The sequence below is a fragment of the Natator depressus genome, chromosome 24 (genome assembly GCF_965152275.1).
Source record: "Natator depressus isolate rNatDep1 chromosome 24, rNatDep2.hap1, whole genome shotgun sequence".
In the NCBI taxonomy this organism is placed as follows: domain Eukaryota; kingdom Metazoa; phylum Chordata; order Testudines; family Cheloniidae; genus Natator; species Natator depressus.
Genome location: NC_134257.1, coordinates 10,828,111 through 10,853,947, shown reverse-complemented (window position 1 = coordinate 10,853,947; position 25,837 = coordinate 10,828,111). Strand labels below are relative to the sequence as shown.

General features: G+C 60.7%; 2 protein-coding genes across 6 annotated transcripts; one reads left to right on the top strand and one right to left on the bottom strand.

Annotated features, from left to right (window-relative positions):
- Nucleotides 1-1,711: 1,711 nt before the first annotated feature.
- PPOX (protoporphyrinogen oxidase) lies at nt 1,712-14,936 on the top strand. Of its 3 annotated transcripts, XM_074938979.1 has the most exons (15): nt 1,713-1,754; nt 2,402-2,496; nt 3,164-3,298; nt 3,955-4,070; nt 4,272-4,404; nt 5,750-5,894; nt 6,211-6,401; nt 6,796-6,856; nt 7,194-7,312; nt 7,654-7,767; nt 8,390-8,539; nt 8,620-8,662; nt 8,878-9,131; nt 12,794-13,322; nt 14,631-14,936. In XM_074938979.1, the coding sequence occupies exons 2-13, from the start codon at nt 2,410-2,412 to the stop codon at nt 9,012-9,014; spliced, it is 1,431 nt and encodes a 476-aa protein (XP_074795080.1). In that variant the 5' UTR covers nt 1,713-1,754; nt 2,402-2,409; the 3' UTR covers nt 9,015-9,131; nt 12,794-13,322; nt 14,631-14,936. The 3 variants fall into 3 exon arrangements, with proteins under 3 accessions (XP_074795082.1, XP_074795080.1, XP_074795081.1); XM_074938980.1 differs by lacking the exon at nt 12,794-13,322; XM_074938981.1 differs by lacking the exons at nt 8,878-9,131; nt 12,794-13,322 and having other exon boundaries at nt 1,712-1,754.
- On the bottom strand, nt 11,155-25,054 carry B4GALT3 (beta-1,4-galactosyltransferase 3). Of its 3 annotated transcripts, none has more exons than XM_074938975.1 (7): nt 24,945-25,054; nt 19,071-19,386; nt 15,758-15,993; nt 15,436-15,626; nt 14,563-14,685; nt 12,740-12,844; nt 11,155-12,615 (listed from the first exon to the last, which is right to left on the bottom strand). In XM_074938975.1, the coding sequence occupies exons 2-7, from the start codon at nt 19,324-19,326 to the stop codon at nt 11,901-11,903; spliced, it is 1,626 nt and encodes a 541-aa protein (XP_074795076.1). In that variant the 5' UTR covers nt 19,327-19,386; nt 24,945-25,054; the 3' UTR covers nt 11,155-11,900. The 3 variants fall into 3 exon arrangements, with proteins under 3 accessions (XP_074795076.1, XP_074795078.1, XP_074795077.1); XM_074938977.1 differs by lacking the exon at nt 24,945-25,054 and adding an exon at nt 21,876-21,896; XM_074938976.1 differs by lacking the exon at nt 24,945-25,054 and adding an exon at nt 21,724-21,859.
- Between the last annotated feature and the right edge of the window lie 783 nt (nt 25,055-25,837).

Sequence of the window (25,837 nt, the reverse complement as noted above, 5' to 3'; positions counted from 1 at the left end):
TATTGGGGCAGTGGGGGGTGATACAGGGGCTGGGAGGGGCGGTACTGTGGGCAGTGGGGGTGATACGGGGCTGGGAGGGGGTAAGCAGGGTTGGGGCAGTACTGGGGGCAATGGGGGTGATATGGGAGCTGGGGGGTATTGGAGGTGATACAGGGCTGGGAAGGGGTATTGGGGGGCAGTATTGGAGGCAGTGGGGGTGATACAGGGGTATGGGGCGGGAGGGCAGTACTGGGGCAGTGGGTGTGATACAGGGCTGGGGGGCTGGAGGGGACAGTAGGGGAGTGATACGTGGGCTGGGAGGGGGTATGGCGGGCTGGGGGGGCAGTACTGGGGCAGTGGGGGGGATACGGGGATGAGGGGTATTGGGAGGGGCGGTACTGGGGGCAGTGGGTGAGTGATATGGGGCTGAGAGGGGGTATGGCGGGCTGGGGGGGCAGTACTGGGGCAGTGGGGGGGATACGGGGCGGGGGGTATTGGGAGGGGCGGTACTGGGGGCAGTGGGGGAGTGATATGGGGCTGAGAGGGGGTATGGGGGGCTGGAGGGGCAGTACTGGGGCAGTGGGGGGGATACGGGGATGAGGGGTATTGGGAGGGGCGGTACTGGGGGCAGTGGGAGAGTGATATGGGGCTGAGAGGGGGTATGGGGGGCTGGAGGGGCAGTACTGGGGCAGTGGGGGGGATACGGGGCGGGGGGGTATTGGGAGGGGCGGTACTGGGGGCAGTGGGGGAGTGATATGGGGCTGAGAGGGGGTATGGGGGGCTGGAGGGGCAGTACTGGGGCAGTGGGGGGGATACGGGGATGAGGGGTATTGGGAGGGGCGGTACTGGGGGCAGTGGGTGAGTGATATGGGGCTGAGAGGGGGTATGGCGGGCTGGGGGGGCAGTACTGGGGCAGTGGGGGGGATACGGGGCGGGGGGGTATTGGGAGGGGCGGTACTGGGGGCAGTGGGGGAGTGATATGGGGCTGAGAGGGGGTATGGGGGGCTGGAGGGGCAGTACTGGGGCAGTGGGGGGGATACGGGGATGAGGGGTATTGGGAGGGGCGGTACTGGGGGCAGTGGGAGAGTGATATGGGGCTGAGAGGGGGTATGGGGGGCTGGAGGGGCAGTACTGGGGCAGTGGGGGGGATACGGGGCGGGGGGGTATTGGGAGGGGCGGTACTGGGGGCAGTGGGGGAGTGATATGGGGCTGAGAGGGGGTATGGGGGGCTGGAGGGGCAGTACTGGGGCAGTGGGGGGGATACGGGGATGAGGGGTATTGGGAGGGGCGGTACTGGGGGCAGTGGGAGAGTGATATGGGGCTGAGAGGGGGTATGGGGGGCTGGAGGGGCAGTACTGGGGCAGTGGGGGGGATACGGGGCGGGGGGGTATTGGGAGGGGCGGTACTGGGGGCAGTGGGGGAATGATATGGGGCTGAGAGGGGGTATGGGGGGCTGGAGGGGCAGTACTGGGGCAGTGGGGGGGTGATACAGGGATGAGGGGTATTGGGAGGGGCGGTACTGGGAGGGTGAAGGCGGGCATTGGGGCGGGGTCACTGGACCAAACGGTGCCCCTAAACCCCACCCCGCCCCGCCTGTCGGGCTCAGCGTGGCCCCGCTCGGCCGCCTTACCCCGCCCAGCCGTCACAGGGGCGGGGTCGACCTTGTTGATGCTGCACAGGACAGTCTGCTGTCTGATTGGTCCGTAGTTCGTTATTCCCGCCCCCATCCGTACCAATCCTGGCCGCGGCGGCGAGGGCGCATTTTTGCTGCGAGGGTGAGAGTGGCCGGGCGGTCGGGACGCGAAGGGGGGCTGAGGTTGGGGGAACGGTTGGGGTGGGGGGCTGAGGGTGGGGGTGTTTGGGGGGGCTGGGAGCAGTTGGGGTTGGGGCTGGTTAGGGTGGGGGGCGGGAGGCTGAGGGTTGGGGGTGGGGGACTGAGGCGGGGAGTGGTGGGGGCTGGGGTTGATGGCGGTTGGGGCTGGGGATGGGTGGGGGGGCGGTTGGGGGGCGGGAGGCTGAGGCTGGGGGTGGTGGGGGCGGGGGGCTGAGGCTGGGAGTGGTTGGGGTGGTGGGGGCTGGGGCGGGGGGCTGAGGCTGGGGGTGGTTGGGGGTGGTGGGGGCTGGGGCGGGGGGCTGAGGCTGGGAGTGGTTGGGGTGGTGGGGGCTGAGGCTGGGAGTGGTTGGGGTGGTGGGGGCGGGGGGCTGGGGCGGGGGGCTGAGGCTGGGAGTGGTTGGGGTGGTGGGGGCGGGGGGCTGAGGCTGGTGGCAGTGCCACGCATGTTATGAGTCCTGTCCTAGGTGCAGCTCTGTCCCACGTTGCTGGCTCCCTGGGTGGGGTCTAGCCCCAGAGACCCCAGGTTCAGGGGGAGCAGCTGATCCTGTGTGAGGGCACGGCCTACCCCTCTCCTCTCTTCTCCCCCAGGCTGCTGGATGCAGAGGACGGTGGCAGTTGTTGGTGGTGGGATCAGTGGCCTCACCGCCTGCTACCAGCTGGCCAGGAGCCCCAATGCTCCCAAGGTGAGACCTCCTGGGGCAGCATCCCCAGGGGCTGCCTGTGTGGGGTGTTAAGGCGGTGGGACGCTGATCATGGGGCTGCCCCACAGCTCTGGAGACCAACTGAGGTCTTTCTGTGGAAACCATGGACAGCGCCAGGGCTGCCCTGCTTTCTGGGGCAGAGAGGAGCTCCTTCCCTACAGCCTTCCAGCCCTTGGCCTCTGTGCTGGAAGTGCCAGTGGGGGGTAAATGGTACTTGGCTGTGGGGCTGGCTTGCGCAGCATCCAATGACCCTATGATCACAGCTGCCCCACCCAGCTAGGGCATTGCCCTGCCTGGAATTCAGGCTTGTGGGTGGCCCTTGGTCCCTTCTGTGAGGCTCAGCCACTTGGCTGTGGGGCAGGTCCCCCCACTTCTTGGTGCCAGGCTCTGCAATGCTGGGACACCAGTAGGGAGATGGTGCAGTCCAGTGCTGACCGTGATGCTTCATTCAGGCAAATGGCCTCCACAGGCTACAGCTGGGGCTCAGTGGAGGCTGGATTGGGCTGGGCTCCAGGGCAGTTAGGGCCGTGTGTACTGGCAGCCTTGGTGTTCTGGGGAGCTGGCTAAGTAACAGGTGCCTCCTGGCACCTTCTCCTGTGAGAGCTGGGGCCACTGCAGTGCTTCCCTGATGGGCTCCTCCCTCCCGCAGATAATCCTGCTGGAGGGCAGTGGCCGCCTGGGGGGCTGGCTCCATTCCACTCGAACTGAGGACGGGGCCGTATTTGAGCATGGCCCCAGGGGGATCCGACCTGCTGGGAGCGTGGGAAAGAACACTCTGCTCATGGTAGGTGGGCAGAGCCTGCAGGATGGGGGAGGGGGGCAGGGTGCAGCTGGGGGATGAGGTGGGGGACATGGAGTATTGGCTCTGCAACCAGGTGGGATCTGTCCAGCTGGGCTGATCTCCTAAGATCATGGGAGCCCCCATGCAGGGACAGGCCCCAGAGCTGCCTCCTCATGGCTTCTGGGACCTTGCAATCGCTTGCATGCCAGCAAGACAGTAACAGCTGGGTGCTCTTGATTCCAGTAGCTGCGTCTACCCCTGCTGAAGGGCTGGTGGTACTCATCCCCTGGCTGGAATGGGCTTGGCGAGGAAGCAGACATGCCAGCACACTACAGAGCTGGGGGAGGGCAGGCAATGACTTAGAAGAACCCATGAGGCACGGTCAAAGGGTGGGAACGTCTAGCAGCTCTGGGGCGGTTTGGGTGGAGTCAGTGAAATAGCTGTGTGCAGTTGGGCAGAGCCTGCTGATTTTAGTCTGTCCCGCCCCATCTCAGTCAGGGCCGGAGGTTCTGGCATGACAAGGATCCCCCTGATCTCAGCTAGGAGTAGGGAGTATGTGGGGCAGCAGGGGCCCCCGATTTTGGTCATGGCCTCTTGGTGCTGCCCTAATACCCAGTAACGCGAGGCAGTCTGCGTCTGGCCTGCTTGTCTCTCCCTAGGTCTCTGAACTTGGCCTGGATGCAGACGTGCTTCCGGTGCCCGGCGACCACCCGGCTTCCAAGAACCGCTACCTCTATGTGAGCGGGGCGCTGCATAGGCTGCCATCCAGCATTGGGTACGTGTCCCGTGGCTGCTGCAGGTGTCCCTGCCCATGGGCCTGTCCAGCCACTGTGTTGGAGAGCTGACTCTTCCCCTCAATCCCAGCAGCTAGTGACTGTGCTGGGGGGTGGGGACAGGGAAGGTTCCCAGCTGCACTACCTCTGTTCACTTTGCCCGCCATGCCCTAGCTTGGTAACCCCTCTGTGTGTGTTGGCAGCGGTGTTCTGCGGACGGTGCCACCCTTCACCAGGCCCCTACTCTGGAGTGGACTGCATGAGCTGGCTGCCCCCCGGGGCACCCAGGTGGATGAGACCATCCACAGCTTTGTGAGCCGCCGCTTTGGAAAGGAGGTATGAGCCCAGCCTGTGCAGGGAGGGGAGCCCAGGATGGGTGTGTGCACAGGGCAGGGAGCCCCATGGAATGGGGGAGGCAGCTTTGTGTGCTGGGCACTGAGAGAGATTTAGTGCAGGGGAGGAGCTGGAGCTGGGGCCCCGGGTGTGGCAGCAGCAGCTCTGCTTATCTTCATCCTGCAGCGGGTGAGGGAAGGGAGCCAGGCGTGACCCTCCCAGATGGGCCCCAGGCAGCCTGTGATCTGTGCTGCTCAGGGCCACTGGAGACCCAAGGCAATTTCAATAAGAGCCAAGGTGTGAACCCAGGTGTCCTGGGGCCATTCTGCCAGGCTTTCCTAGTGTCCTGAGCACTGGCAGACACATGCAGGATTTTGCATTTCCCATTCCAAACTGCCAGGCGGTGTCGCTGTGCAGTGGAACAGCTGCCACTTCCTGCCCCAGAGGGGGCTGCATTGCCATGACGGGTTTCTCTGTTGGTATCTCAATGGGACAGGCCCTGGTGGCGAAGCAGGAGAGACTGGAAGTCAGGGCTCCTGGGTTCTATTCCCAGCTCTGCCACAGACACACTGTGTGACTCAAGGCATGGCCCTTCCTTGCTCTGTGACTCAGTTTCCCCATCTGATCATGCCTGACATCCTGGTGGTGGGGAGCCTAGTTGCCACAGTGCTCTGGAGCCTGAGGGTGGGAAGGTGCTAGAGGAGGTGAGGGGTGAACAGGCTGCCAGCAGGGCTGGGGGGTCAGAGCACCATTGAGCGACCGGGGAGAAGGAACCTGCTGGGAATCCCATGAATGGAGAGAGGGACTGCTTCAACCAGCACGAACGGCAGAGCAGGAGGCTTCTGCCCCATGCTCGATTGTGAGAGAAACCTGCTGTGGCCAGTGGGGTGTGTCCCCCCGTCCCCCCCCCCGTGGGGTGGGCATGGTCTGACTGCAGGTCTGGGGCTGGCCTCTCCAGTCTCTCTGCTGTCTGCTGAGGGGTAGTGAGCCTGGCTTGGTGCAGGGGCTCTGTGGGCTTTTTGGCAGCCTCGTCTGCCCAGCCCTGGTGGGAGGGGGAAGGGCAGTGGACCCGGGGTTGTCTCTGGTCGCTCCAGGGTTTGTGGAGCCAGCTGGCAGGATGGAGAGCAGCACTTCAGTCCAGGGTAGTCTCTGCCCCTTCACACAGCTGCCCCCTGGGGCATGCAAGAACTGCCCTCACTGGCTCTTCAGCTCACCCAGAGCCCCACTGGGAAGATCACTTCTCTTGGCTGTGCCCAGCGGGTGGGGCTGGGGCAGGGGCAGGACCCTACGCCCAGCAGCGTTAGTGCTGAGGTAGGGCCTGGCTGATCCTCTCCCCTTGGCTTCCTAGCTGGCCGACATCGCCATCGACAGCCTGTGCCGGGGGGTGTTTGCTGGAGACTGCCGGGCCCTGAGCGTGCGCTCCTGCTTTCCTGCGCTGTTTGAGGCCGAGCGGAGGCGGCGCTCCGTCATCCTGGGGATGGCCCTGGGTGGAGGTGAGAGTCGGCCGCGCAGCCTCCCACAAAGGGGTTCTGGGGGTGACGGAGCCGCTGGGCCAGGGGATAGGCTGCACCTGCGCTCTAAAAGAGCGTGATACAGAAAGGCTTTCCACAGGGACAGGAGCATGCGCATGACTCGGGACCTGCTCCATCACTGGCTAGCTGTGCAGCTTCCTCCCTGGAGCTCCCAGGGCCAGCTCTGATCTCTGGGGGCCCTTCCCCTTGGTGGCAGTTGGGTCAGGGCAGCTGGGAGACTGGCAGGTTCCGGGAGACTTGCATGTGGATGGGTTTCTAGCCTGCTCTCTGCTCCTAGGGAAGGGCCCCGCCCTGGACTCAGCACTGAGCCGCAGGGCCCGTGATGAGCGCTGGAGCCAGTGGTCGCTGCGTGGTGGCATGGAGACACTGCCCGAGGCCCTGCAGGACTTCCTCAGACGGCATGGGGTGGAAATGCACTGCCATGCCCGTTTGCAGCGTCTGGAGAGAACGGCAGCTGAGTGCTGGCAGGTGGGAGGCAGCAGGATGCGTCCTCTTGCACCCCTTCTGAGTGCCCAGGGCTCTGCTGGGACATGGAGGGGAGGGGAGCTGGGCTCCAAAGGTTTAAACTGAAACTGAACCGCCACTTGCTGCACTGTCTGGTCAACCACTTCACCGTTGTCCCATTCAGGTGTGAACATGAGTGGTCACAGCAAGGGAGTTGGAAGCCAGAACTCCTGGGTTCTGTTCGCAGCTCTGGGAGGGGAGTGGGGTCTGGTGGTCAGAGCAGGGGAGGTGGGAGCCAGGACTCCTGGGTTCTATTCCAGCTTGGGTGAGTCACCTCTCTGCTCTGTGGGGCAGGGGTGTAGGCCCAGGCTTACCAGCAGGTGGGCTGAGGTCTCTGCTTTGTGCTTTTCCCATCTAGATCACCCTGGAGGATGGCAGCGTGAGAGCAGACCATGTGATCAGTGCCATCCCGGCCAGAGGTAGGGGTGGTGCCTGTGCTGAGGGTAGCCCCTCTGCTTTGATGGGTATTCATGCCTGGTGTGGAGCCATCTAGGCACTCAGAACGGTGGGGGTTGGGACCCAGTCTCTGTTTGTCCAGCAAGACCCTGCATGGGTCTGAGCCCCTGTTGGTGGCTGGGCGCTGCCTCCCACTCCAGGAATCCTCCCCTCTGTGCAGGAGTGTGGGCTAGTCGGGAGAGTAGCAGACTCCTGGGTTTTCTCCCTGGCTGTGGCTTGGAGCAGGCGTTCCAGCTCTGTGCAGGGGGGAGAGGGGTGTGGACCCCCAGCTGCTCTGTCCTGAGGTGTCTCTGTTTCCAGCTCTAGCGGTGCTGCTCCCCAGCTGGGCCGAGCCGTTGGCCCAGGAGCTGCGCGGCATCGAGGCCGTGTCGGTGGGTGTGGTGAACCTGCAGTACAACGGTGCCACGCTGCCCATCACGGTGAGACTGGGGTGCCCCTGCCTGCCACCATAAACCACTGCAGCCCCCAGTATGCCCCTGTCCTGTCCCTGGGCACCCAGCATTATCTGAGCAGGAAGGGAGAACGCCTCAGGACTACAGCCCTGGCCGCATGTCATGGGCGCCCTATCCCATTCTGGGAGCGGCAGGGGACTGTGGGGCAGGGGCTGTGGGGAGCTGCCAGCAAGTTGAGTGCAGAGCTGGCTCCCAGAGCTGGGGGTGGGGGCAGGGTGTCCACCCATCTGTCCATCCAGCTACAGTCTTCCAGGGGGAAGTGAGGCAGGCCCCGAGGGGTAATAGGTGTCTCCTTGTCTCTGTCCCAGGGGTTCGGGCACCTGGTCCCTTCATTCGAAGATCGCTCCCTGCTGGGCATCGTCTACGACTCGGTCGCCTTCCCGGAGCAGAATGGCACCGGTGGTCCTTCTGTCCGGCTCACGGTGAGCACACCACCCTGCTCCCACCAGGGAGGCGTGCTGGTGGCAGAGGAGCCTGGGGTGAATGTGCACAAGTCCAGCCGTGGGCCCTGGCAGCCTGAGCCCTGGTCACAGGGTGCAAAGGTGCTGACTTTCTGACTTCCCTGGGTGGTGCTTAACACCCACTCCACTCCTTCCCCAAGGCCCCACCCCTGCCCACTGCTGAGCTGTTCAGTGGCAGGCAGGAGGTTCTGGGAGGGAGGGGGAGGAGCTGATTGGTGGAGCCCCCCGGTGGGTGCTCTAGCCCCAGAGTATCCATGGGGTCGGGGCCTATGCTAAGGGGCCTGGTTCCACCACAGCACAGGGCAGACAGCTGTGGGATCTGGCCCAGGAGCCCCAGTATCCTGCTGGCTCCTCCCATGGGCTGAAGGTTGGCCTGGTCTGGCACCAGCTCAGCCATGCCTTCAGGGTGGGGCAGGGGTTCCTAGTTTGGGGCCAGGCCTGGCACTCTGGGGCCCTGATTAGGGTCGGGGGGGGGGGCAGCTTTCTGGAGCAGTTACCCCTCTCCACCCCAATTCAGGGGAGGCCTCTTGGCCCCCAGCTGAGTTCCTGCTCCCCTCCTGAGTGGTTGTTTTACTACCTGCAGGTGATGCTGGGAGGTGCGTGGTTTGAAGAGGGCTTTGGGGACCCAGAGATGGTGCCAGAGGCAAGGCTGCTGAGCCGTGCCAAGGAGGCAGTGAGGGCACACCTGGGCCTGGCAGCCGAGCCCTCCTGCACAATTGTCAAGGTGCTCAAGGTAGGTGGGGTCTGGGTGGCTAGCACTAGGAACTGTATGGGCCAAATCAGCCCTCACCCTTGTCTCTGGTCCTTCCACAGGCCTGCATCCCCCAGTACACGCTCGGCCACTGGCAGAGGACAGGTAAGGCTGGCAGAGCCCTTGGCTGCCCTCTCACATCTATGGCATCAGGCAGCCCCTTGCTGGCTGGAGGGAGCTGTCCCCTCTGCAGTAGTCAAGCCTGGGGGTGTGGTCCTGGGCTGGGGAATAGGACGCACAGCCAGGGGAGCACAGCTCCAGCCCATGTGCTGGGGGTGGTGGAGACCCCTCTTGCCTTACTCCCTCTGTCCCCCCGGCAGAGACCATCAGCCGTTACCTGGAGCGGGAAGGACTGCCACTGAGCCTGATCGGGGCCTCCTACCAGGGTGTCTCTGTGAACGACTGTATCTACAGTGCCAAGATGGCGGTCACCCGGCTCCTGGACCAGGCCCAGTGATCTGCCACCAGGCACCCACCACTTACACTAACTCTGCTTCGAGTGGAGCCCCTGGCCAGACAACGGGCTCTCAGTATGAGGAGAGGCTGCCTCCTGAGGGCTGGATTCCTGCCTAAGGTGGGTGGGGCTGGGGTGTCCTGCTGGGGGCCCCCTTGCAATAGAGGGTCACCACCAGAAGCAGTGAGAAAGTGAGTGTGAAGGCTGGGGCGCTGACTCTTAGCAGCTGTAGGCTGCAGCCTGAGTTCTTCCCGGCAGTGTTCAGGTACCAGCCCAAGGGAGGGGCTGGGCTGGCTTGTCTCACCATGGCCCTTCCTTCCCCACCCCCAAGGCTCCCACCCAACCAGCACGTGGCCAAGCCCCTCCCTGGCTGGTGTAATTTATGGGGGAGGTGGTTGGGGGGGGGGGGGGGGGGAGATTGGCTGTGACCCCTCCACAACCTCAAGCTCTGTCATTGACTAATAAACCCCCCATAGCTGGGTTAGCTCAGCTCTGTGCTGATTCTCCCCTCACTACAGCATGCTGGGATGGGGGCAGGCAGGGGCCTGGGAGCTGGGACAAGGGCAGCGCCTGGCACTGAGAGCTGGTGGTGCAGGCAGGGGGTGAACACTGCTAGGTACAAAACAGCTCAGGAGAAGCAGCATCACCCTTGTGAGAGGTGCCTGTGGGCAGGCAGCCAGTTTCTATGGGCTCTGTCCAGGCCAAGGGAGCTAAGTGGAGAAAGTCCGTCCAGCCCCATTTCCAGGGCCAGGCTCCCTGAGCTGTGAGACACCCCTCCCCCCCGAGGTGGGGGTGGTGCAAAGGGATGAGCAAGGGGGCCACTGTAGGACCAAACATTTTATTCAGATGCTGCATGGTGCAGCGGCAGCCAGGCATGACAAGCATGTTCCTAAATAAATAACCACAGCAAATTGTCAACAGCTAGAGGATCAGCCCCTGTGCTCTCTAAACTGTCATGGGGGTGGGCTAGATGTAGCTCCCTACATCACAAATTGTTCTGGGGTGAGGGGATGGGACCTGCCCAGCTTATGCTAAGCGCAGTCTACTCAGCGCCCCTCCCTTAAAATGAGTTCAGTGCTGGGGAAGGTGCTGCCTGGAGGCCTCTTAGCAGGTATAAGCTGGGCCTGCAGCAGCAGCAGCTGGCCTCCTCTGTGCCTGGAGGTGCCCTGGGCTTATGGGCCCTCAGGAGGCTGCCACTGGGGCTAGGGCTGGCCAGGCACTAGTGCCCAGAGCACAGGGGAGGGGAAAAGCTCCACCTGGAATCCCAGGCAGGGGGTTCCTCTCCCTGCAGCTCCAAGCAGCAGGACCAGCTCTGCCCCTGCCATGGCTGCTGTAGCCTGAGCAGACTCTGTGTGCCAAGGGCACAGCTAGGTACAATGAAAGCTGCTGGTGCTGAATGCCTTGGCTCCTACATACCCAAGCAGGGCAGCCAGGCACAGGCTAGCAGTTCCCCATCTTGAGAGCAGCCACAGACAGGGCAGGGGACAGGCACAAGGTGAGTACTAGCCCCCAGGAAAGGAGGAAGGCAAGTCTCCCTGTCCCCACCCTCCCATGGGAGAGCACAGTGCTGCCCACCTCCAGGAGTGCTTCCCCTCAGGGTACAGGGCCTGCCTCCCACCTGCAGAGGATTAACACAGCAGCTGGAGACCAATGTGGTGTGTAAATCCAGCACCAAAGCGCTGACAACTCCAGGGAAAAGGGTCAGAGCTGAGCCCAACCTCCTCCCTGTGTCCCACTCAGCAGCCTGGCCAGGGCACACTGCAAACACCCAATTCAGGGACAAAGGCCCTGCCACCAGCTCCACACAATGCCCAGAGCCACACAGAGCAGTGTGTGCTATGAGCAGCCTGGGGCCTGGCTGCACTTCATGATTGGCCCAGGCAGGCGGGTCAGATGCAGGCTCTCTCCAGTACAGCACAGGAAGTTCTAGGCCCTCCTCACAGCCAGCATAGGTCAGGCTAGGTAAGGGGCACTAGTCTGGTGGGAAGACATGAGCTTGTCCCACCTACAGCACAGGGATTTGGGTTCAGCTTGTCCTCAGGAGCCCAGCAGGAGGGGAAGGGTTGAGGCTCAAGGAGTTCCCCTGAGGACATGACCACAAGGGGGGGGGGGGGGGCAGGGCTCCTGGGCTCTGTAAGAGCCTACTACAGTGAACAGCACTTGGATTGAACACTCCAATGGCAACAGGATTCTAGAGCCCACAGGTGGGGGGGGGCACTACTGCTCAGCTCTGCCCCAGGCCCTGAGCCAGCTAGTGCCCATGCACCAAAGCACCTGCTTCTCCCCAGCAGCATGCCAGAACTGATTGCAGCTGTTCCACCTGCAGGACCCAACCAGGAGGCTCAGTGGGACCCACTGTAACCACACCCATGGGTTAGAGCCCCATTACAAAGATGCAGCAGATACCAGCACAACCCACTTGGCCCCCTTTCTGTAAATTACCCACTGCCCTCTGTGCTACCAGGTTCTGCCCCCATCTACTGCCCCAGCAGGATGGTTCCCTGGGCTAACACAGCCAACAATAGGCCAACCTTCTCTGCCTCCCAGCCCAGGCTGGGGGACACCAAGCCACAGCCTGTGCTGAGGCTGCAAAGGTGCCAGCAGTAGGAGCAAGCTGGCTGATGGGCCCTGTCCCACTGTGAACAGGCCCAAGACCTGCCGGGCTCAGCTCACACATGGCCCACCCTGCAGACTTGTCCACTCCTGGCCTGGGAAGGAGCTCCTGGGTGCCAGGCCTCTCAGCCCAGCCTAGCACTTGGGAGCAGCACAGGGCCAGGGCCTCCAGTTCACTGTGATCCATGGGGTTTGTTCGAGGAGCTGGGAAGGGCCCAGCTCACACAGCAAATCTGTGGCTGCCCCACCCCATGCCTGATGTCCAGGGCCCTCTGGTTAGAGGGTGCTCTGCAGGAAGGTCTGATTGTCCCACTGTGTCTGGGGGCCCTTGGGGAGCTGCCCTTGTGCCAGGGCCTGTGGGGCACTGCTCTCCGCATTCTCAGCTCCACCCAAATCCATTGCCCCAGACTCAGGCTTCCCCTTGCCCAAGGTCTCCTGGCTGTGCTGCAATGCATCAGGGCTCTGTGGAAGGATGCTGGGACTCGGCTGGGTGCCCTGAGCAGCTCCCCTGGGCCAAGGGGCTCCTGCTCCGCGCTGAGACCCAGAGCTGTCCACAGCTCCCCCCTGGGCCTTCTTCTGGGTGCTGGCCCATGCAGCCCCTTCCCTGCCCCCCAGCTGGCCTGCTGCGGCTCCAGGCCTCTTGCTCTGTGTGGAGGGGGCTGTGGGTGCTCCCCAGCCAGCATCCTGTCCAGACCTCTGGGGCAGGGGTGGGGGCTGCTCCACCCAGTTTGCCATGGGCCAGGGGAGATTGGCAGGATGTGTTTTGCGCAGCATCTCCTGCCTGAACTCATGGTTGGTCCCAGTCTTGTATTTCTGCCCCCCGAAGCCGGGCACAGACCCCTTCCTGCCCTTCAGCGCCCGGGGGTTGGTCCCGATGTCAGCGGTGATGTTGGTGTACAGAGGGTGCAGCTCCTTGGCCAGCAGCGTGTAGGAGAGAGAGTTCATGCCATCCTGTGTCCACATCCTCTGCGTCCGGATCAGCAGGTCAAACCTGCAGGGTGGGGAGGAGAGTCAGCACGAGGGCTCTGCCCAGCCCAGCCCCCGCCCTCTGGGAGCCTCCCCATTGGCCTAGCCAGTGTGAACTCCCTGCTAGGGCGGGGCCCCAGCACACTCACCGGTGCGGGTTCTCCTCGTTGCCCTGGTCACCTTTGTGCTTCACCATCTTGTAGTGGCCGACCGATACGGGGGGGCGCGAGATCTTCATGCCAGCCAGACGCACCCTGGAGACAACAGGAGCATATACGCTTCAGTGCGGCGCCCTGCGCAGGGGCTGCAGGATCCATCCCCGCTCGCTGCCATGGCATGGTGCAGCAGGCTGCAGGGCTAGATCCCTACACTGGGGGCCAGGCAGCCAGGGATCAGCTCCTGGGACAGCAGAGAGAGCTGTGCTTCAGCAGGTGCAGCACCAGCCAGGAGTCACCCGATTCCTGCTGTGGGGAGAGCCCTGCCACCAAGGAGCAGGTTCTCTCCCCTTGGCACCCAGGAGCCAGCTGCACCAGTGCAGGCAGCAGGCCATGGAACCGCTCAGCAGAGCACAGGGCAGTCACTTCGTCCTCAACCCGCCAGCTCTGCTACAGCTACAGACCCGCCTCCTTCCCGCTGCGCTGGGCCTACCTGATCATGGCTGGCAATGGCACTGTGTGAGAAATGAGCATGCAAAGAGTCCCGAGAGCCAGGAGTGGAGAGAAGAGAGAGATGGTGAGAGGGAGCCACAACCACAGGGAGGGGGAACACCAGGGCCAACGAGACACAGTGGGGGGAGGAACGGGGAGATGACCAGAGCCAATGAGAGACAGCCACAGACCATGGTGGGGCAGGGATGCACCAGGGCCAATAAGACACAATGTGGGGGGGAGGGGGGGGAGAAGCACACTGCGGCCAATGAAGCAAACCCACAGAGCATGGGAGAGAAACGAGGGTCAATGAGACAACCCCAGACCATGGCCGGGAAGGGGTGCATCAGGGCCAAGGAGAGACAGCCATGGACCACAGGGGCTGACAATGAGACCCAGACCGCGGGAAGCGGGGACAGGGCCAGAGGAGCACCACACACTCAGCTGGAGGTGGCTCAGCCTCTGTGGGAGCCCAGCTTGGGAAGTGGGGTGCCCCAGAGGGACCTGCTGCCTGAGTGCTGTCACCAGGGCCAGAGACGCTGCTGCCAGCCCCTTGGCCCAGGCCCATGCTGGGGCGACAGCTAGAACAGAGCGCCTGCCTAGGTCCCCGAGCGAGCTCCTCACCAGCTCGGCCTGCTGGCTCACGAACACCTTGCGGCCAGCTCTCCCAGCCCTGGCCATATGCAGGCCCTGCCTGACAGCTGGCCCCAGCACGCTGCCCCAGGCCCAAGGGGCGAATGGCAGCAGAGACACCTCCCACCCTGTGGAGCAGATCCTCAGGGAGCCAGCGATTGGGGGCTGCACCCTAAGGCCAGGGGAGAGAGGCAGGATGGGTTGAGCAGAGTCTCCACCTTGGCATGCCCCACTGAGCCAATGGGGTGGGGGGCACAGTCATACCCCTCCCTCCTGCACAGGGGATCCATGTGATTGATCCCAAAGGACAGCATGTGCCACCAGGCTGCTGATGCCAGACAGGCAGTGCCTGATGCCCGTCCCTTGGGCCTGTAACTCCCCCCACAGCGTGTTAGTGCCCCCTGGAGACAAGCTGTACTAGCAGGGGGTGTGGGCCATGTCCTGCTCCCCCTGACCTATGGCTTGGCTCAGAGCAGCCGGGATTCCCTGGCCCCCGATGCTCCATCCATAGCTCCATCTCTTGTCACCAGGGACCTGTGTGGCCAGCCATGCGTGCCCTGGGCCTGTGTCTGGGCAGGGGAGGAAGTGCACAGACCCCCAGGCAAGCAGCGGGGTGGGGACAGATCTAGTTACACATCGAGCAGAGCAGGAGGGGTGAGAAGCAGGGCGCAGGTGCTTGAGGTGACTCTCACCTGGTGGCAATGTCGTCGTCCTCCCCACCCCAGCCCCAGTACTCATTGGGGAAACCATTCATTTTCAGATACTGATTTGGGGTGAGCGCTGACACGCCGCCGAAGTACTGGGCATACGGGAGGCTGGAGGAGAGAAGAGGAGGGTGACTGAGACGGCTTGAGAAAGGATCCTGGCTCAGAGACTACCCCCAGCAGCCAGGCCCTGGGTGCCAGGATTCCCTTGATTATCCCTACAAAAGGTTCCCCCCCACCCCCGCTCTCCTGCTGGTAATAGCTCACCTTACCTGATCACTCTCGTTACAGCGTGTATGGTAACACCCACTGTTTCATGTTCTCTATGTATATAAATCTCCCCACTGTATTTTCCACTGCATGCATCCGATGAAGTGAGCTGTAGCTCACAAAAGTTTATGCTAATAAATGTGTTCATGTCTAAGGTGCCACAAGTCCTTCTTTTCTTTTTGAGGATTCCCTCAGGGAACCAGCTCAGAGCTCAGTCCCTGCTCTGGGCAGGCTGGCTGGGGCTTGGATACCGGGCAGTGAGGGTGTGTACCTGCAATGATAAACCATGGTGCCAACTGGCACAGCTGGTATTAACTGACATGCAACCAAGTGTGGACCAGCAGGGGGCTGCGGGGGCAGGACTCAGGGCCCTGGCAGAGTGTCCCAGGAGTGGACCAGCAGGGGCAGGATGACCCAGGAGTGGACCAGCAGGGGGCCATGGGGGCAGGACTGAGGAGCGCCTGCCCCATGCTGAGCTGTGACCACTGTTTTCAGTCAGATTTACACAGATTCTGTGCCATGGTGCCCAGCGACAAGCAGACAGCCATGGTGGCGGGAGGCCCTGTGGGAGGATGGCATGTGGCAGCTCACCTGTAGCCGAACTTGTTCATGGCGATGGAGACGTGCTTGGGGCTCCAGGGGTCGCAGGTGTACAGGTTGTGGTCGTTCTCGGGGATGAGGTCGACGTCGTGCAGGAAAAGGCAGTCCCACTCCTCGTCCCTCAGAGCCTCCTTCACCCCCACGTTCAGCAGCTTGGCCCGGTTGAAGGTGGAGTTCCCAGCCTGCAGCAGGGCAGCGCAAAGAGCTCAGACAGGAGCCCAGTCAGGTGCCTTGAGGCCCCAACTCCACCCTGGGCCAGTGGGGATCCCTAGTACAGCGCCCCTTGCCTGGCGGCAGGCGAGTGCAGACCCACCTGGTGGATGACGTAGATGCCGTACTGCAGCTGCTGGCGCTGCAGGAAGGGGTGCAGGTAGTAGAGCAGGTGGCGCAGGTGTGTCTCCCGGTTGCGGTGGGGGATGATCACAGCGGTACGGGAACGGGACTCGCAGGTCACGGGCCGGTATCTGCCCCCTTCCCTCACCGCCGGGTTCTTCTCCACGATCTGCTTCAGCGTCGGCACCTGACTGAAGCCCACAGTCAGGGGGCCAACTGCAGGGGAAAGAGCACTGCTGGCATCAGGAGCAGAGACACCCCCACAGCCCATCACACTGGCCATGGGTCCGCAGCCCCAGAGCCCACCCAGCTGAGGCCCATACCACACCCCAGCCCTGGTGCCCAGCCACCCTCCAGCCCCAATGCCCAGCCACACTCCCAGAGACGCATCAGCACCAGCATCCCCATCCATACACACTACACAGCCCCTCTGCTGGTGTCCCTGTCTCGCCCCCAGCCAGCCTTGGCCCTCGGACCCCTCAGCTCTCATGGCTGCCACCCCTCCCCACTCGGCCATTGCTAAGGCAGCCCGCACATGCTCTCAAGGACAGGCGTGCCCCTCCTCCACCACACTCAGCAGGCACAGGTGTGGAGAGTCACCCAGCCGGCTCCCCAAGCCAACCCTGCTAGCTGGGCTCAGGCATACGGGTGACACCTGAAGGAGCCTGGCATCACATGGGGGCGGAACAAGGCTCTGAAGAGTGAGTGGCTGCCATGTGCTCAACTGCCCTTTAGGCTCATCCTTCACCGGACAGCCAGGCCATGGGCCTGAACAGCCAGCTCTGCCCCTCCAGGGCTGGCCTGCGCTCCGGCCAGGGCACCTGAGGTGCAGCTAAGCTCCTTGATGGCTCCCTCCAACAGCAGCTGTGCGAGGACAGGAGTCTGCAATTTCTCCAGCCCTGGCCTCTCTCTGCCCTGAGTCAGCGCTGCCGGGGGGTCGTTCACACCAAAGGGAGCCCAGTCTGGATTGTTCGGAGCCACAGGCAGGGCTGAGAGCAGGGGACTGCAGAGGATTCAGAGTCCCTCCCGCTCCCACAGTGCCCATGGCCCCAAAGCTCTGTGCAGGCACCTCTGGGGAGGAGGCCAGTGTCCAGGCGGGGCACAGCACTGCACAGAGGGGAACTGCGCTAACCAAGGACCCCAGCACAACCCTGTGGCGCCATGCAGGACAAACAGACCTGCAGTTACAGCTCGTCCAGGAGACAAGTGCTCACCATGCTGGGCTCCATCGGCCCTCACAAGGAGGTCAGGCATAGCTGTCCCTGCTGGGCAGGGCAATGGAGGGGTCTCAAGGCTGGAGCTCCCACCCAGTCCGGAGCCCATCTTTAGGCTCAGCCTCCCCATGGCCCGGCAGCCCTTAGCTCAGCTCTGCAGCTGAACTCACATCACCCAGGAGGCCCCGCTCCTGCCCCAACAAGGTATCGTCAGGTAGGACAGACAGCAGGACAAGCAGCCTGGGCCTCCATCTGCTCCCTGCAGAGGAGCGGCTCCCTGGCTGGCAGCGTAGCTGAGTTCTCAGAGCAGGGGGTAGGACTGGAACACAGGCCTGGGCCTCTCCCACTAGGTGTCCTGCTCCCTGGATGGGTTTGATGCACTGCAGCCCTGAACAGACCCCCGCTGACATGCAGCCCCCTACCCAAGCCTGACCTGGCGCTGGATGCCCAGAGGCCCCTACAAGCCTGCTTCCCCATGCAGGGTCTGTCCCAGGATTGCTGTTATGGGTGCTTGGGCATGTCTAGGTGAGCACACGCCAGCTGCACAGCCAGACTTCCCATTTCAGAGCCCGCCGCTCAATGCATGGCCTCCCAGCAACACAGCAGCCTTGTTAGCCCAGCACCGCTGCTGCTCCCGCAGCAAGCTCGGCAGGGCATCACGTGGCATTGGAACTGGGCTCACAGCAAGTCCAGACTACACGGCAGCTGCCCCCCAGAGCCACCAACCCCTTGTCTCCCCCAGCGCTGCTGGCAATGGGAGCTGGAGCCCCGCTGGGGCAGAGGCATGCTCTAGTCCTTTCACCACTCAGAGGTGTAGGCAGTGGGCTGGTCTGAGCACTCTTGGGCACTAGCCTGACGGTATGCCCCGGGTTTAAGCCCAGGGGGAGCATCTGAGGCAAGAATGGCTCCGCATCTGACACGGCAAGCTCCAGAGACTTCTTGCTCCTCCGAACACAGACAGTGTCCTGGCAAATCATGGATCCCAGCCTGTAGCGAGTCCCACACTGCCTGCAAGCTGAATACCGGGTGTGCAGAAATGGGCAGGATGATGGACCTACCCAGAATGCAATGGGTACAGAATCGCCATCCATCAGTGGCCAAGTTCTGCTTCATCCCTAGGTTTTTAGAGCACCCACATCACCATTTGGAGGGGGCAACACCACCTGGGCTATCCCCACCGGGCAACATCACAGCCACAGCACCAGCTTTTACAACAGAAAATTGTAGCTGAATAAAATTTAAGGCAAAACAAACTCAAGGGGGCTGGTGCATGCCACCAGGCTCAGGCTGCCCCATGCTTCCTTCCCCTGGGACTGGCGCAAGGTTCCCTTCCCGACCTACAGTCAAAGACTCCAAAGCTCTCTCCATGTTTAAATATGCAAGTGCTCTGAGACACCCACTAGTATCTGGAGTCAGGAGCCGATTGCCCCCGCAGCTCTGTGGTGCATGGGTCCCACTGCTGGGGGCGCCAGAGGCAAACCTCAACCACATGAGCAAGAGGGCGTCTCTGCTGCCTTTCGCAGAGCCTCAGCCCACAGCGAGACCCAGCTATGAGACCCCAGAAGCAGGCCCCCTGGAGGGCAGGAGCCTTGTCTAGCAAGTAACCAATACACCTTCTGGAGACATGACACAGGCTATTCCCCCTGCTCAGCCCTGTCCCGCCCTACAAGGGTGCAACCCACCTCCCCCCTCCTTGCCTCTGGGGTACTTGCTCCCCACCACAGCTTGTCCTGCACCCACTGATGGGTGAGGGAAAATACCCTGTTTGTTATTATTCCTGCTGGAAAACCACAGACTTGACTGAAAGCCAGTTTGGCTTGTGCATGACAAATGATGCTACAGAAAGACTGAGTGAACCCCACTCCATGGGCCCTCAAGGCTCCCTGTCTGCATCCCACCGATCCCCCCGCCTCCCCTGCAGGGCTCCATGCCTGCGCCTCATCAATTCCCCCTGCCTCCCCTGGAAGGCTTCCCGCTGGTGCCCCACCAATCTCCCACAGGACTCCTTGCCTGTAGCCCCCTATCCCCTACCACCCTGCAGGGCTCCCACTCTGACCCCACACCCAGTGCACAACTTACTGAGGTAGGGTGAGCGCTCAGGGCAGTAGGGCAGAGACCCCGTGGGGCTGCTGCCTGGAGGTGGCCGGGGTAGGAGGTGACTCAGGTTGGTGTATACATCCCGAGTGCGGGAGTAGTCAAAGACGGGGTTCAAGTCACGCCCGAAGATGGAGGTCAGGTTCCGGAAGCCACCGAAGGAGAAGTACACCATGAAGGCAAACTGGAAGCCAATGAGCAGGGCCAAGGTGCAGGGCCGGTCCAGCAGTCTCCGGATCATGATGTCAGGAGAGAGCTCTCCTCCCCCGCAAGCAGTGCCAGGTGGCGTCTCTAGCTGGTGCTGTCAAGACACACACATCCACACATTAACTGGGTGAGGTGCCCCTTTCAGGCCGCCCTGGGCAGCAGCCCTGGGCAGAGCACAGCCAGCCTCATCCCCCACACAGGGTGTGAGTCTCTACTGGAGACACTCCCTTCAGTGCCGGGGCCTCACCCCCTCCACCCAGCAGAGCTGGCTGACCGTAGGGAACAGGCTGGCAAAGAACTATAAGGACTCTGGTTTAGCTGGAGAAATCAGCTTGTGATATGAACATGCCCAAGTCCTCCACCTCCTGTGCAGTGGGCGGGCAGTACAACCTGCTCCCTTCCCAGCCCAGGAGCAAGCTGGCAAATGCCGTTAAGTGAAGAATTACAGGCCCTAGTGGAGAGTCGATCTCCCCCCAAAGCACTCTGCGAACTCTCACTGGCACTGGGACAGCACCTTTCAGCCTAAGGGATACCCAAAATCTGCTCCTCACCCCCACCCCCGGAGAGATGCAGCCACCTCTGGGGTATAAAGCAGCAGAAGTTTAGGGGAGGGAGTGAAGCATCCCATATCCACTCAGAGCTGCAAAGAGAGTGGAGGGAAGTTCAACAGATATGCCTGCATCTGGCCAGGGACAGACTAGTGAGAATTGCCACTGGATTAGCAAAAGCCCTTGGGCCCTCTTGCAGCTGCATCCTCTAGCACCAGGCTGGGGCACAGAATCAGTCACTCCTATCTCAGTGGAGCAGCTTCATGGCTTGCAAGGAACAGCTCTGCGTTGGCAGGAGACAGACTGGCTGATCCATCCCTCTCCTCACAGGAACTGCACCCCCTCCGTTCACCTCCCCTGTCTGTACCGTGGCATCTTCCTTCCCCAGGTCTGCCCTGACACCTACTGCCCTGCAGCATGGCACAGCTGACTGCCTTGGCTCCACCTCTGCTCACATCCTCCAGGCCTTTCTCTACTGTGACTCTGCGCCGGGACCAAGTCCTGGCTCCAGCTCCTGCCTGCTTTGCAAGTATTTAGGGGGAACAGCCCCATCTGCCCAGACTCTCACACTTCCACCAGTTCCTCATTCTACTCAAAACCCCCTCCGGCCACCTTCCTTGTCAGCACCCCGAGGGGCTGGGATCAGGCAGCCCCACTGCCCTTCCCACCCGACTCTGCTCATCTAGCACCACTCATCTGCCCTGTCAGTGTCTCAGGGCTCTGGGCACAAGAGCCTTCTCTGTGACTCCTCCTGTCTACCTCACCCCAGCTCTAAACAAAGCGTTCACACCCGCACCCAAGTCTGGCCTTCTCTGCTGCAGCCAGAAGTGGCCCCTGCTGAGCTCCTGGAGGAGTCACAGATTCCAAGGCCAGAAGGGATTAGTGCCATCACAGAATCACAGAAATGTTGGGCTGGAATGGACCTCGAGAGGGCATCTAGTCCAGCCCCCTGCGCGGAGGCAGGACCAAGTAACCTTAGACCATCCGTGACAGGTGTTTGTCCAACCTGTTCTTAAAAACCTCCAGGATTCTGCAACCTCCCTTGGAAGCCGATTCCAGAGCTGAATTCTCCTGAGAGTTAAAAGTTTTTCCTAATATCTAACCGAAACCTCCCTTGTTGCAGATTAAGCCCATTACGTCTTGTCCTGCCTTGCGTGGCCATGGAGAATGATCAGAGTCTTCTTTGTAACAGCTATTAACATATTTGAAGACTCATCAGGTCCCCCCTCAATCTTCTTTTCTCAAGACTGAACATAACCAGTTTCTTTAACCTTTCCTCATGGATCAGGTTTTCTGAACCTTCTATCATTTTTGTTCCTCTCCTCTGGACTCTCATCTAGTCTGACCTCCTGTATCATACAGGCCAGAGAACTTCCCCCAAAATATTTACTTTCAACTAGAGCAGACCTAGAAAAACATCCCATCTTGATTTAAAAATGGCCAGTGATGGAGAATCCACCACGGCCAATGGTCAAATTACCCTCACTTAAATGTCACACCTTACCACCAGTCTGAATTTGTCTAGCTTCAACTTCCAGCCATTGGAGCATGTTAGATTGAAGAGCCCATTACTAAATGTTTATTCCCCATGTAGGTACTTACAGACTGTGATCAACTCACCCCTTAACCTTCGCTTTGTTAAGCTAACTAGATTGAGCTCCTAAGAGGCATATTTTCTAATCCTTTAATCATTCTCTTGGCTCTTTTCTGAACTCTATAATTTATCGACATTCTGGGCACAAAACTGGATGGAGTATTTCACAAGAGGTCGCACAAATTCAAAGGTAAAATAACCTCTCTATTGCTACCCTATATTCCTGTTTATACGGCCAATGCATGGAACACATTAGCCGCTTTGGCTGCAGCACTGCAGGGGAACTCACGTTCAGCTGATTATCCACTACAACCCCCAAATCTTTTTCAGCATCCGTGCTTCTCCGGATGGAGTCCCGCACCCTGTAAGGACGACCTATGAGGGGGCTGGGTGCAAAATGAAGAGAAGGGAGTTTCCATTGAGGAGTTCCGCTGGCCTTGCCTTTGCCCTCACTCCGTCACATCACTGATCTGCTCCCTGTAAGGAGATCTTCAGTCTCTGCATCAAGCTGGAAACGTGCCGGGGTGACGTCCGATCCTGCGTTGGGGTGCTGCAGGAGACAGCACATGGCGGGTCAGGCCCATTGGCATGTTGGGGGCTAGGGCAGGGGACGTGGGAACCCAGGAGATTGCAAGGCAGAAGATGGCCCAGCTCTTAGTGGGAGCATTGCTCCTCCTGCCATGATTTCTACATCTCTCCTTCCAGAGCACAGACCCGCACGGCGAAAGCTAGCGCCACAGCCAGCGGGAAGCTGCCTGGGCTGAGGACATGGGCTCTCCTCACAAACTGCTGCTTTCAGTTCATATAAGATTGTGTTTCTAGCACTTCTGGCTAGAAAGAGAAGCTCATGAGGCTGCCACCTCCAGGAATAGCAAAGGGAGCTGCCACCGTCCCCCTCTGCGGAGTTGTGAATTTTGAGGCCTTCTCGGATCAACTGGGGGTCGATGCTTTTAGTTTTTGCACCAATCTCCATCCCAGAAAGATCCAGCGGGCATGCTTCTCCCACACAGCTGGGTGCGTCTTTCCTACTGCAGCCACAGCAGTTTGCCCCCCACTCAAAGAGCAGGCAAACACTGTCCTTAATCTAAAACAAGTCCTTTTTCCAAAGCAAGAGTCTCTGGCAATGCTCAGCATATCTCCCCTCTGCATGGAGCTGAACACAAAGGCTACCTGTCTCTGCAGACAGAAACGCCTGAGGTTTAAATTATAGTACCCAGAAAGCAAACACGCCACAGGGCGTCGAGGGGAGAGGTGCTGGATAATGGAGGGATTTGCTCCTGTTTTTGCTCCTGAGAGAGCTGGGTAAAAATAATTATAGACTCTGTCAAAAAATGCTGCGGCCTGCATGCAGTGCAGTTTGTAGAATTTGAGAGCTCTCAATAAAACATGGCCCAGCAGCAGCAAACGAGGGTTCAGTCTCACTGCTAATCAATACATCTGAACGATGAATGTTCTCGCAGATTCCAATTTAGCCCAGCTAAGCAGGAAAAACACTAAAACCAACATCTCTCCCGCAGATGTGCCAGACCACGGAGAAGAATCCTTGTATGATTCCACTGTACTCTGGTCAGTAGGATCCTGGGATTCAAATAGTTGCTGGGTCAACTGGAGACCCTGCTGCTGGAACATCAGAGCCCTGCAGAGTTCTCTCACTGGGAACATGGGGGAACCGAGGCAACTCCCAGTCGTTAAGGAGTCGGATGTGGTATAATTTCACCTTCAAAGCATTAATAATTCTCCATGGCCCCCTGCACCATAGCTAAGTATTATCCCATTTCACAGACAGGGAAACTAAGGCACAGAGTGGGGAAGAAACTTGACTGGAGTCACCCAGCGAGTCCGTAGGCAAGCCGGGATTCTCTCTCCTAAAGGATATTAATGGTCAATAGCAGCCCAAGGCCCCAGTCAGAATCAAGAACTGAACAGCCGTGTACGGAGACACAGATATCACAGTCTGGGCACAGCTAGAACTCACGATGCTCCAGACCTCCGGGCCTCATGCTCAGGCTGCAGCTCACACCTCACTGGGCACAAATGAAGGAGACCTGCTGCAATCGATTCTCTCACCACCGATAAGCACAGAGCAGGGTTTCATTGCTGGGGCCAGGGTAACAAAGCAGACATGGTGCAAACCTGCCCAGGTTCGAGGGCATGGCGCACAGCAGGCTTTACAGAGTCCATGGCAAAAGGCCACAGGTGTTGGAAAGCGAAGGCACCGAAATGCATTCCAGGAATGCTTCATGCACCCCCCCGCACCAGCCCTGCCTAATCAATGCTTCTAACATCTTCCCCATCTTCTCTGCTGCACACTGCCAGCCACCAACACCCACAGCCCACCAGCCTGGCACAAGATCGGAGTGTGACTGGAACCAGTGGACAGCTCCATCCACTGACACACCCTAGAGCCGTGACCTGTGTGCAAATACAATGCGCCTTCTGTAGCCACAGTTCTGGCTGAGGATCTCAAGGATGCCCAAGGAAGTTTGAAGCCCAGCCCCAGGGAAAGCCAGTGTTTGCCTGGGGCACTTAAGAAATAAAAGCCATGTCACAAACGAACATGACATGAAATTCCATGCATGCCACCCTCGCCCTTCCTTGGAGTCTGTTCTAGGGACAGGAGAAGGGGCAGTGCTCCCAGCCCCCTCTGATGGGCATTAGGCCCTCCAGCCCTTAAAGCACTCATGGCCCTTCTCTTTTCCTGGCCTGTCCCTCTTCCTGTTACCGGGGTCTGTAACAATGTTATTACGAGAGCAGATCTGGAGTTCCTTCTCTAAGCACTCAGGTGGCACAGGGCACAGAGATAAGACTGGCTGGTCTGGCAGCATTCCATGTGCTCAGGAGAGTCCATTAGCCAGGAGGCAAAAATGCACCCCGTGCACAGAGAAATGAGTTCAACCAAATTTGGTCTTACAGGTAATTGCATGAGCTGCCATATCAGATCGGAGCTTGAGTTCATCGCATTTGGCACCAACACCAGTGGAAAGTAGCCCTGTCCCCGTAATGCAAGGGGCCGATCCTGCAGGGCTCCACACGGGGTGGGGGTGGGGAGAAGAGAGAGAAGAGATCCCTTCTGTGCTCCCATGGCAAAGAGCGGATTTCCTGAAGACATCAGTCATTACCATCTCTGCAGGTGCCACTACAGACAGGAGAGCACTTCACAGAGATCCAGGCTCCTCCTAGCCCCAGCTACTTCTGCGTCCGCCTCAGGTCCAGTAGCAGGGAGTTCCGCAGGTCACCCAGGCGCCGGCAAACCAGCATGGGCTTTAAACATCCTGGCCTGACGCGCTGCCGGGGCTGGGCGGCTTGCAGCGGACCCCGCAGCACCCAACCCCGCAGACCGCCCCCGGGCCTTGCCGGGAGGCCCTTGCCCCGCCCCAACCAGCCCCACTCCGGGCCCGGTCTGGCCTGACACGCAACGGGCACCCCCAGGGCTGGGCCAAGCGCGTCAGGGCCCAGCCCTGCCACACGCTCCGCTCCCCTCCCCCCTTCGTCCGCCCGCCCGGCCCGCACCTGCGCCCCGCTCTCCGCGCGCTGCGTCCCGGGGGCGGCGGGTCCCTCAGCACCGCCCAGCAGCCAGGGACGCCGCCGCCGCTGCCGCCATCTTGGGAAAGGTGAGCTGTGGTGGTAGGCGGGGTCAGTGGTGACGTAACGGTGGGGCGGGGCCTAGAAGTTCCACCCCTTAAAGGGCCCCTCCCCGGATAACTGGCAGGAGCGGGCTGGGGAAGGGGGGTCCTGTGCGGCGCTATCACCTCCCCACCCCGAACCTGCTCCCCTAATGCCCTCCCCCCAGTGCCCCCCTCGCCCCAAGCGACCCCCTCGCCCCAAGCCCCCAGTGCCCTAATGCCCTCGCCCCAACCCACCAGTGCTTTAATGCCCCAACCCCCTAATGCCGTCTCCCCAGTGACCCCTCGCCCTAACCCCCAGTGCCCTAATGCCCTCCCCCCAAGTCCCCAGTGACCCCCTCGCCCCAAGCGACGCCCTAATGCCCTCGCCCCAGTGCCCCCTCGCCCCAAGTGCCCTAATGCCCTCCCCCCAGTGCCCCCTTGTCAAGGTTCCTTCCCCACTCTGAACTCTAGGGTACAGATGTGGGGAACTGCATGAAAACCTCCTAAGCTTATTCTTACCAGCTTAGGTTAAAAACTTCCCCAAGGTACAAACTATTTACCCTTTGCCCTTGGACTTCCACTGCCACCACCAAACGTTTATCTGGGTTTATTTTTATTAGGAAAGCGTTGTTTGGAAATGTCTTTCCCCCCCACCCAAAATCCTCCCAACCCTTACACTCCACTTCCTGGGGAAGGTTTGGTAAAAATTCCTCACCAATTTGCATAGGTGACCACAGACCCAAACCCTTAGATCCGAAGAACAATGAAAAACCATTCGGTTTCTGAAAAGAAGGATTT

What these genes read in the sequence shown, in the direction of transcription:
- PPOX (XM_074938980.1), top strand. Translation starts at nt 2,410, where the DNA reads ATGCAGAGGACGGTGGCAGTTGTTGGTGGTGGGATCAGTGGCCTCACC. An exon ending in GGAGCCCCAATGCTCCCAAG is followed by an intron (nt 2,497 to 3,163) that starts GTGAGACCTCCT and finishes TCCCTCCCGCAG; the next exon opens with ATAATCCTGCTGGAGGGCAG. An exon ending in CAGTGCCATCCCGGCCAGAG is followed by an intron (nt 6,857 to 7,193) that starts GTAGGGGTGGTG and finishes CTCTGTTTCCAG; the next exon opens with CTCTAGCGGTGCTGCTCCCC.
- B4GALT3 (XM_074938975.1), bottom strand. Translation starts at nt 19,326, where the DNA reads ATGATCCGGAGACTGCTGGACCGGCCCTGCACCTTGGCCCTGCTCATT. An exon ending in GCATCTACGTCATCCACCAG is followed by an intron (nt 15,627 to 15,757) that starts GTGGGTCTGCAC and finishes GCCCTGCTGCAG; the next exon opens with GCTGGGAACTCCACCTTCAA. An exon ending in ATGAACAAGTTCGGCTACAG is followed by an intron (nt 14,686 to 15,435) that starts GTGAGCTGCCAC and finishes TCTCTCCTCCAG; the next exon opens with CCTCCCGTATGCCCAGTACT.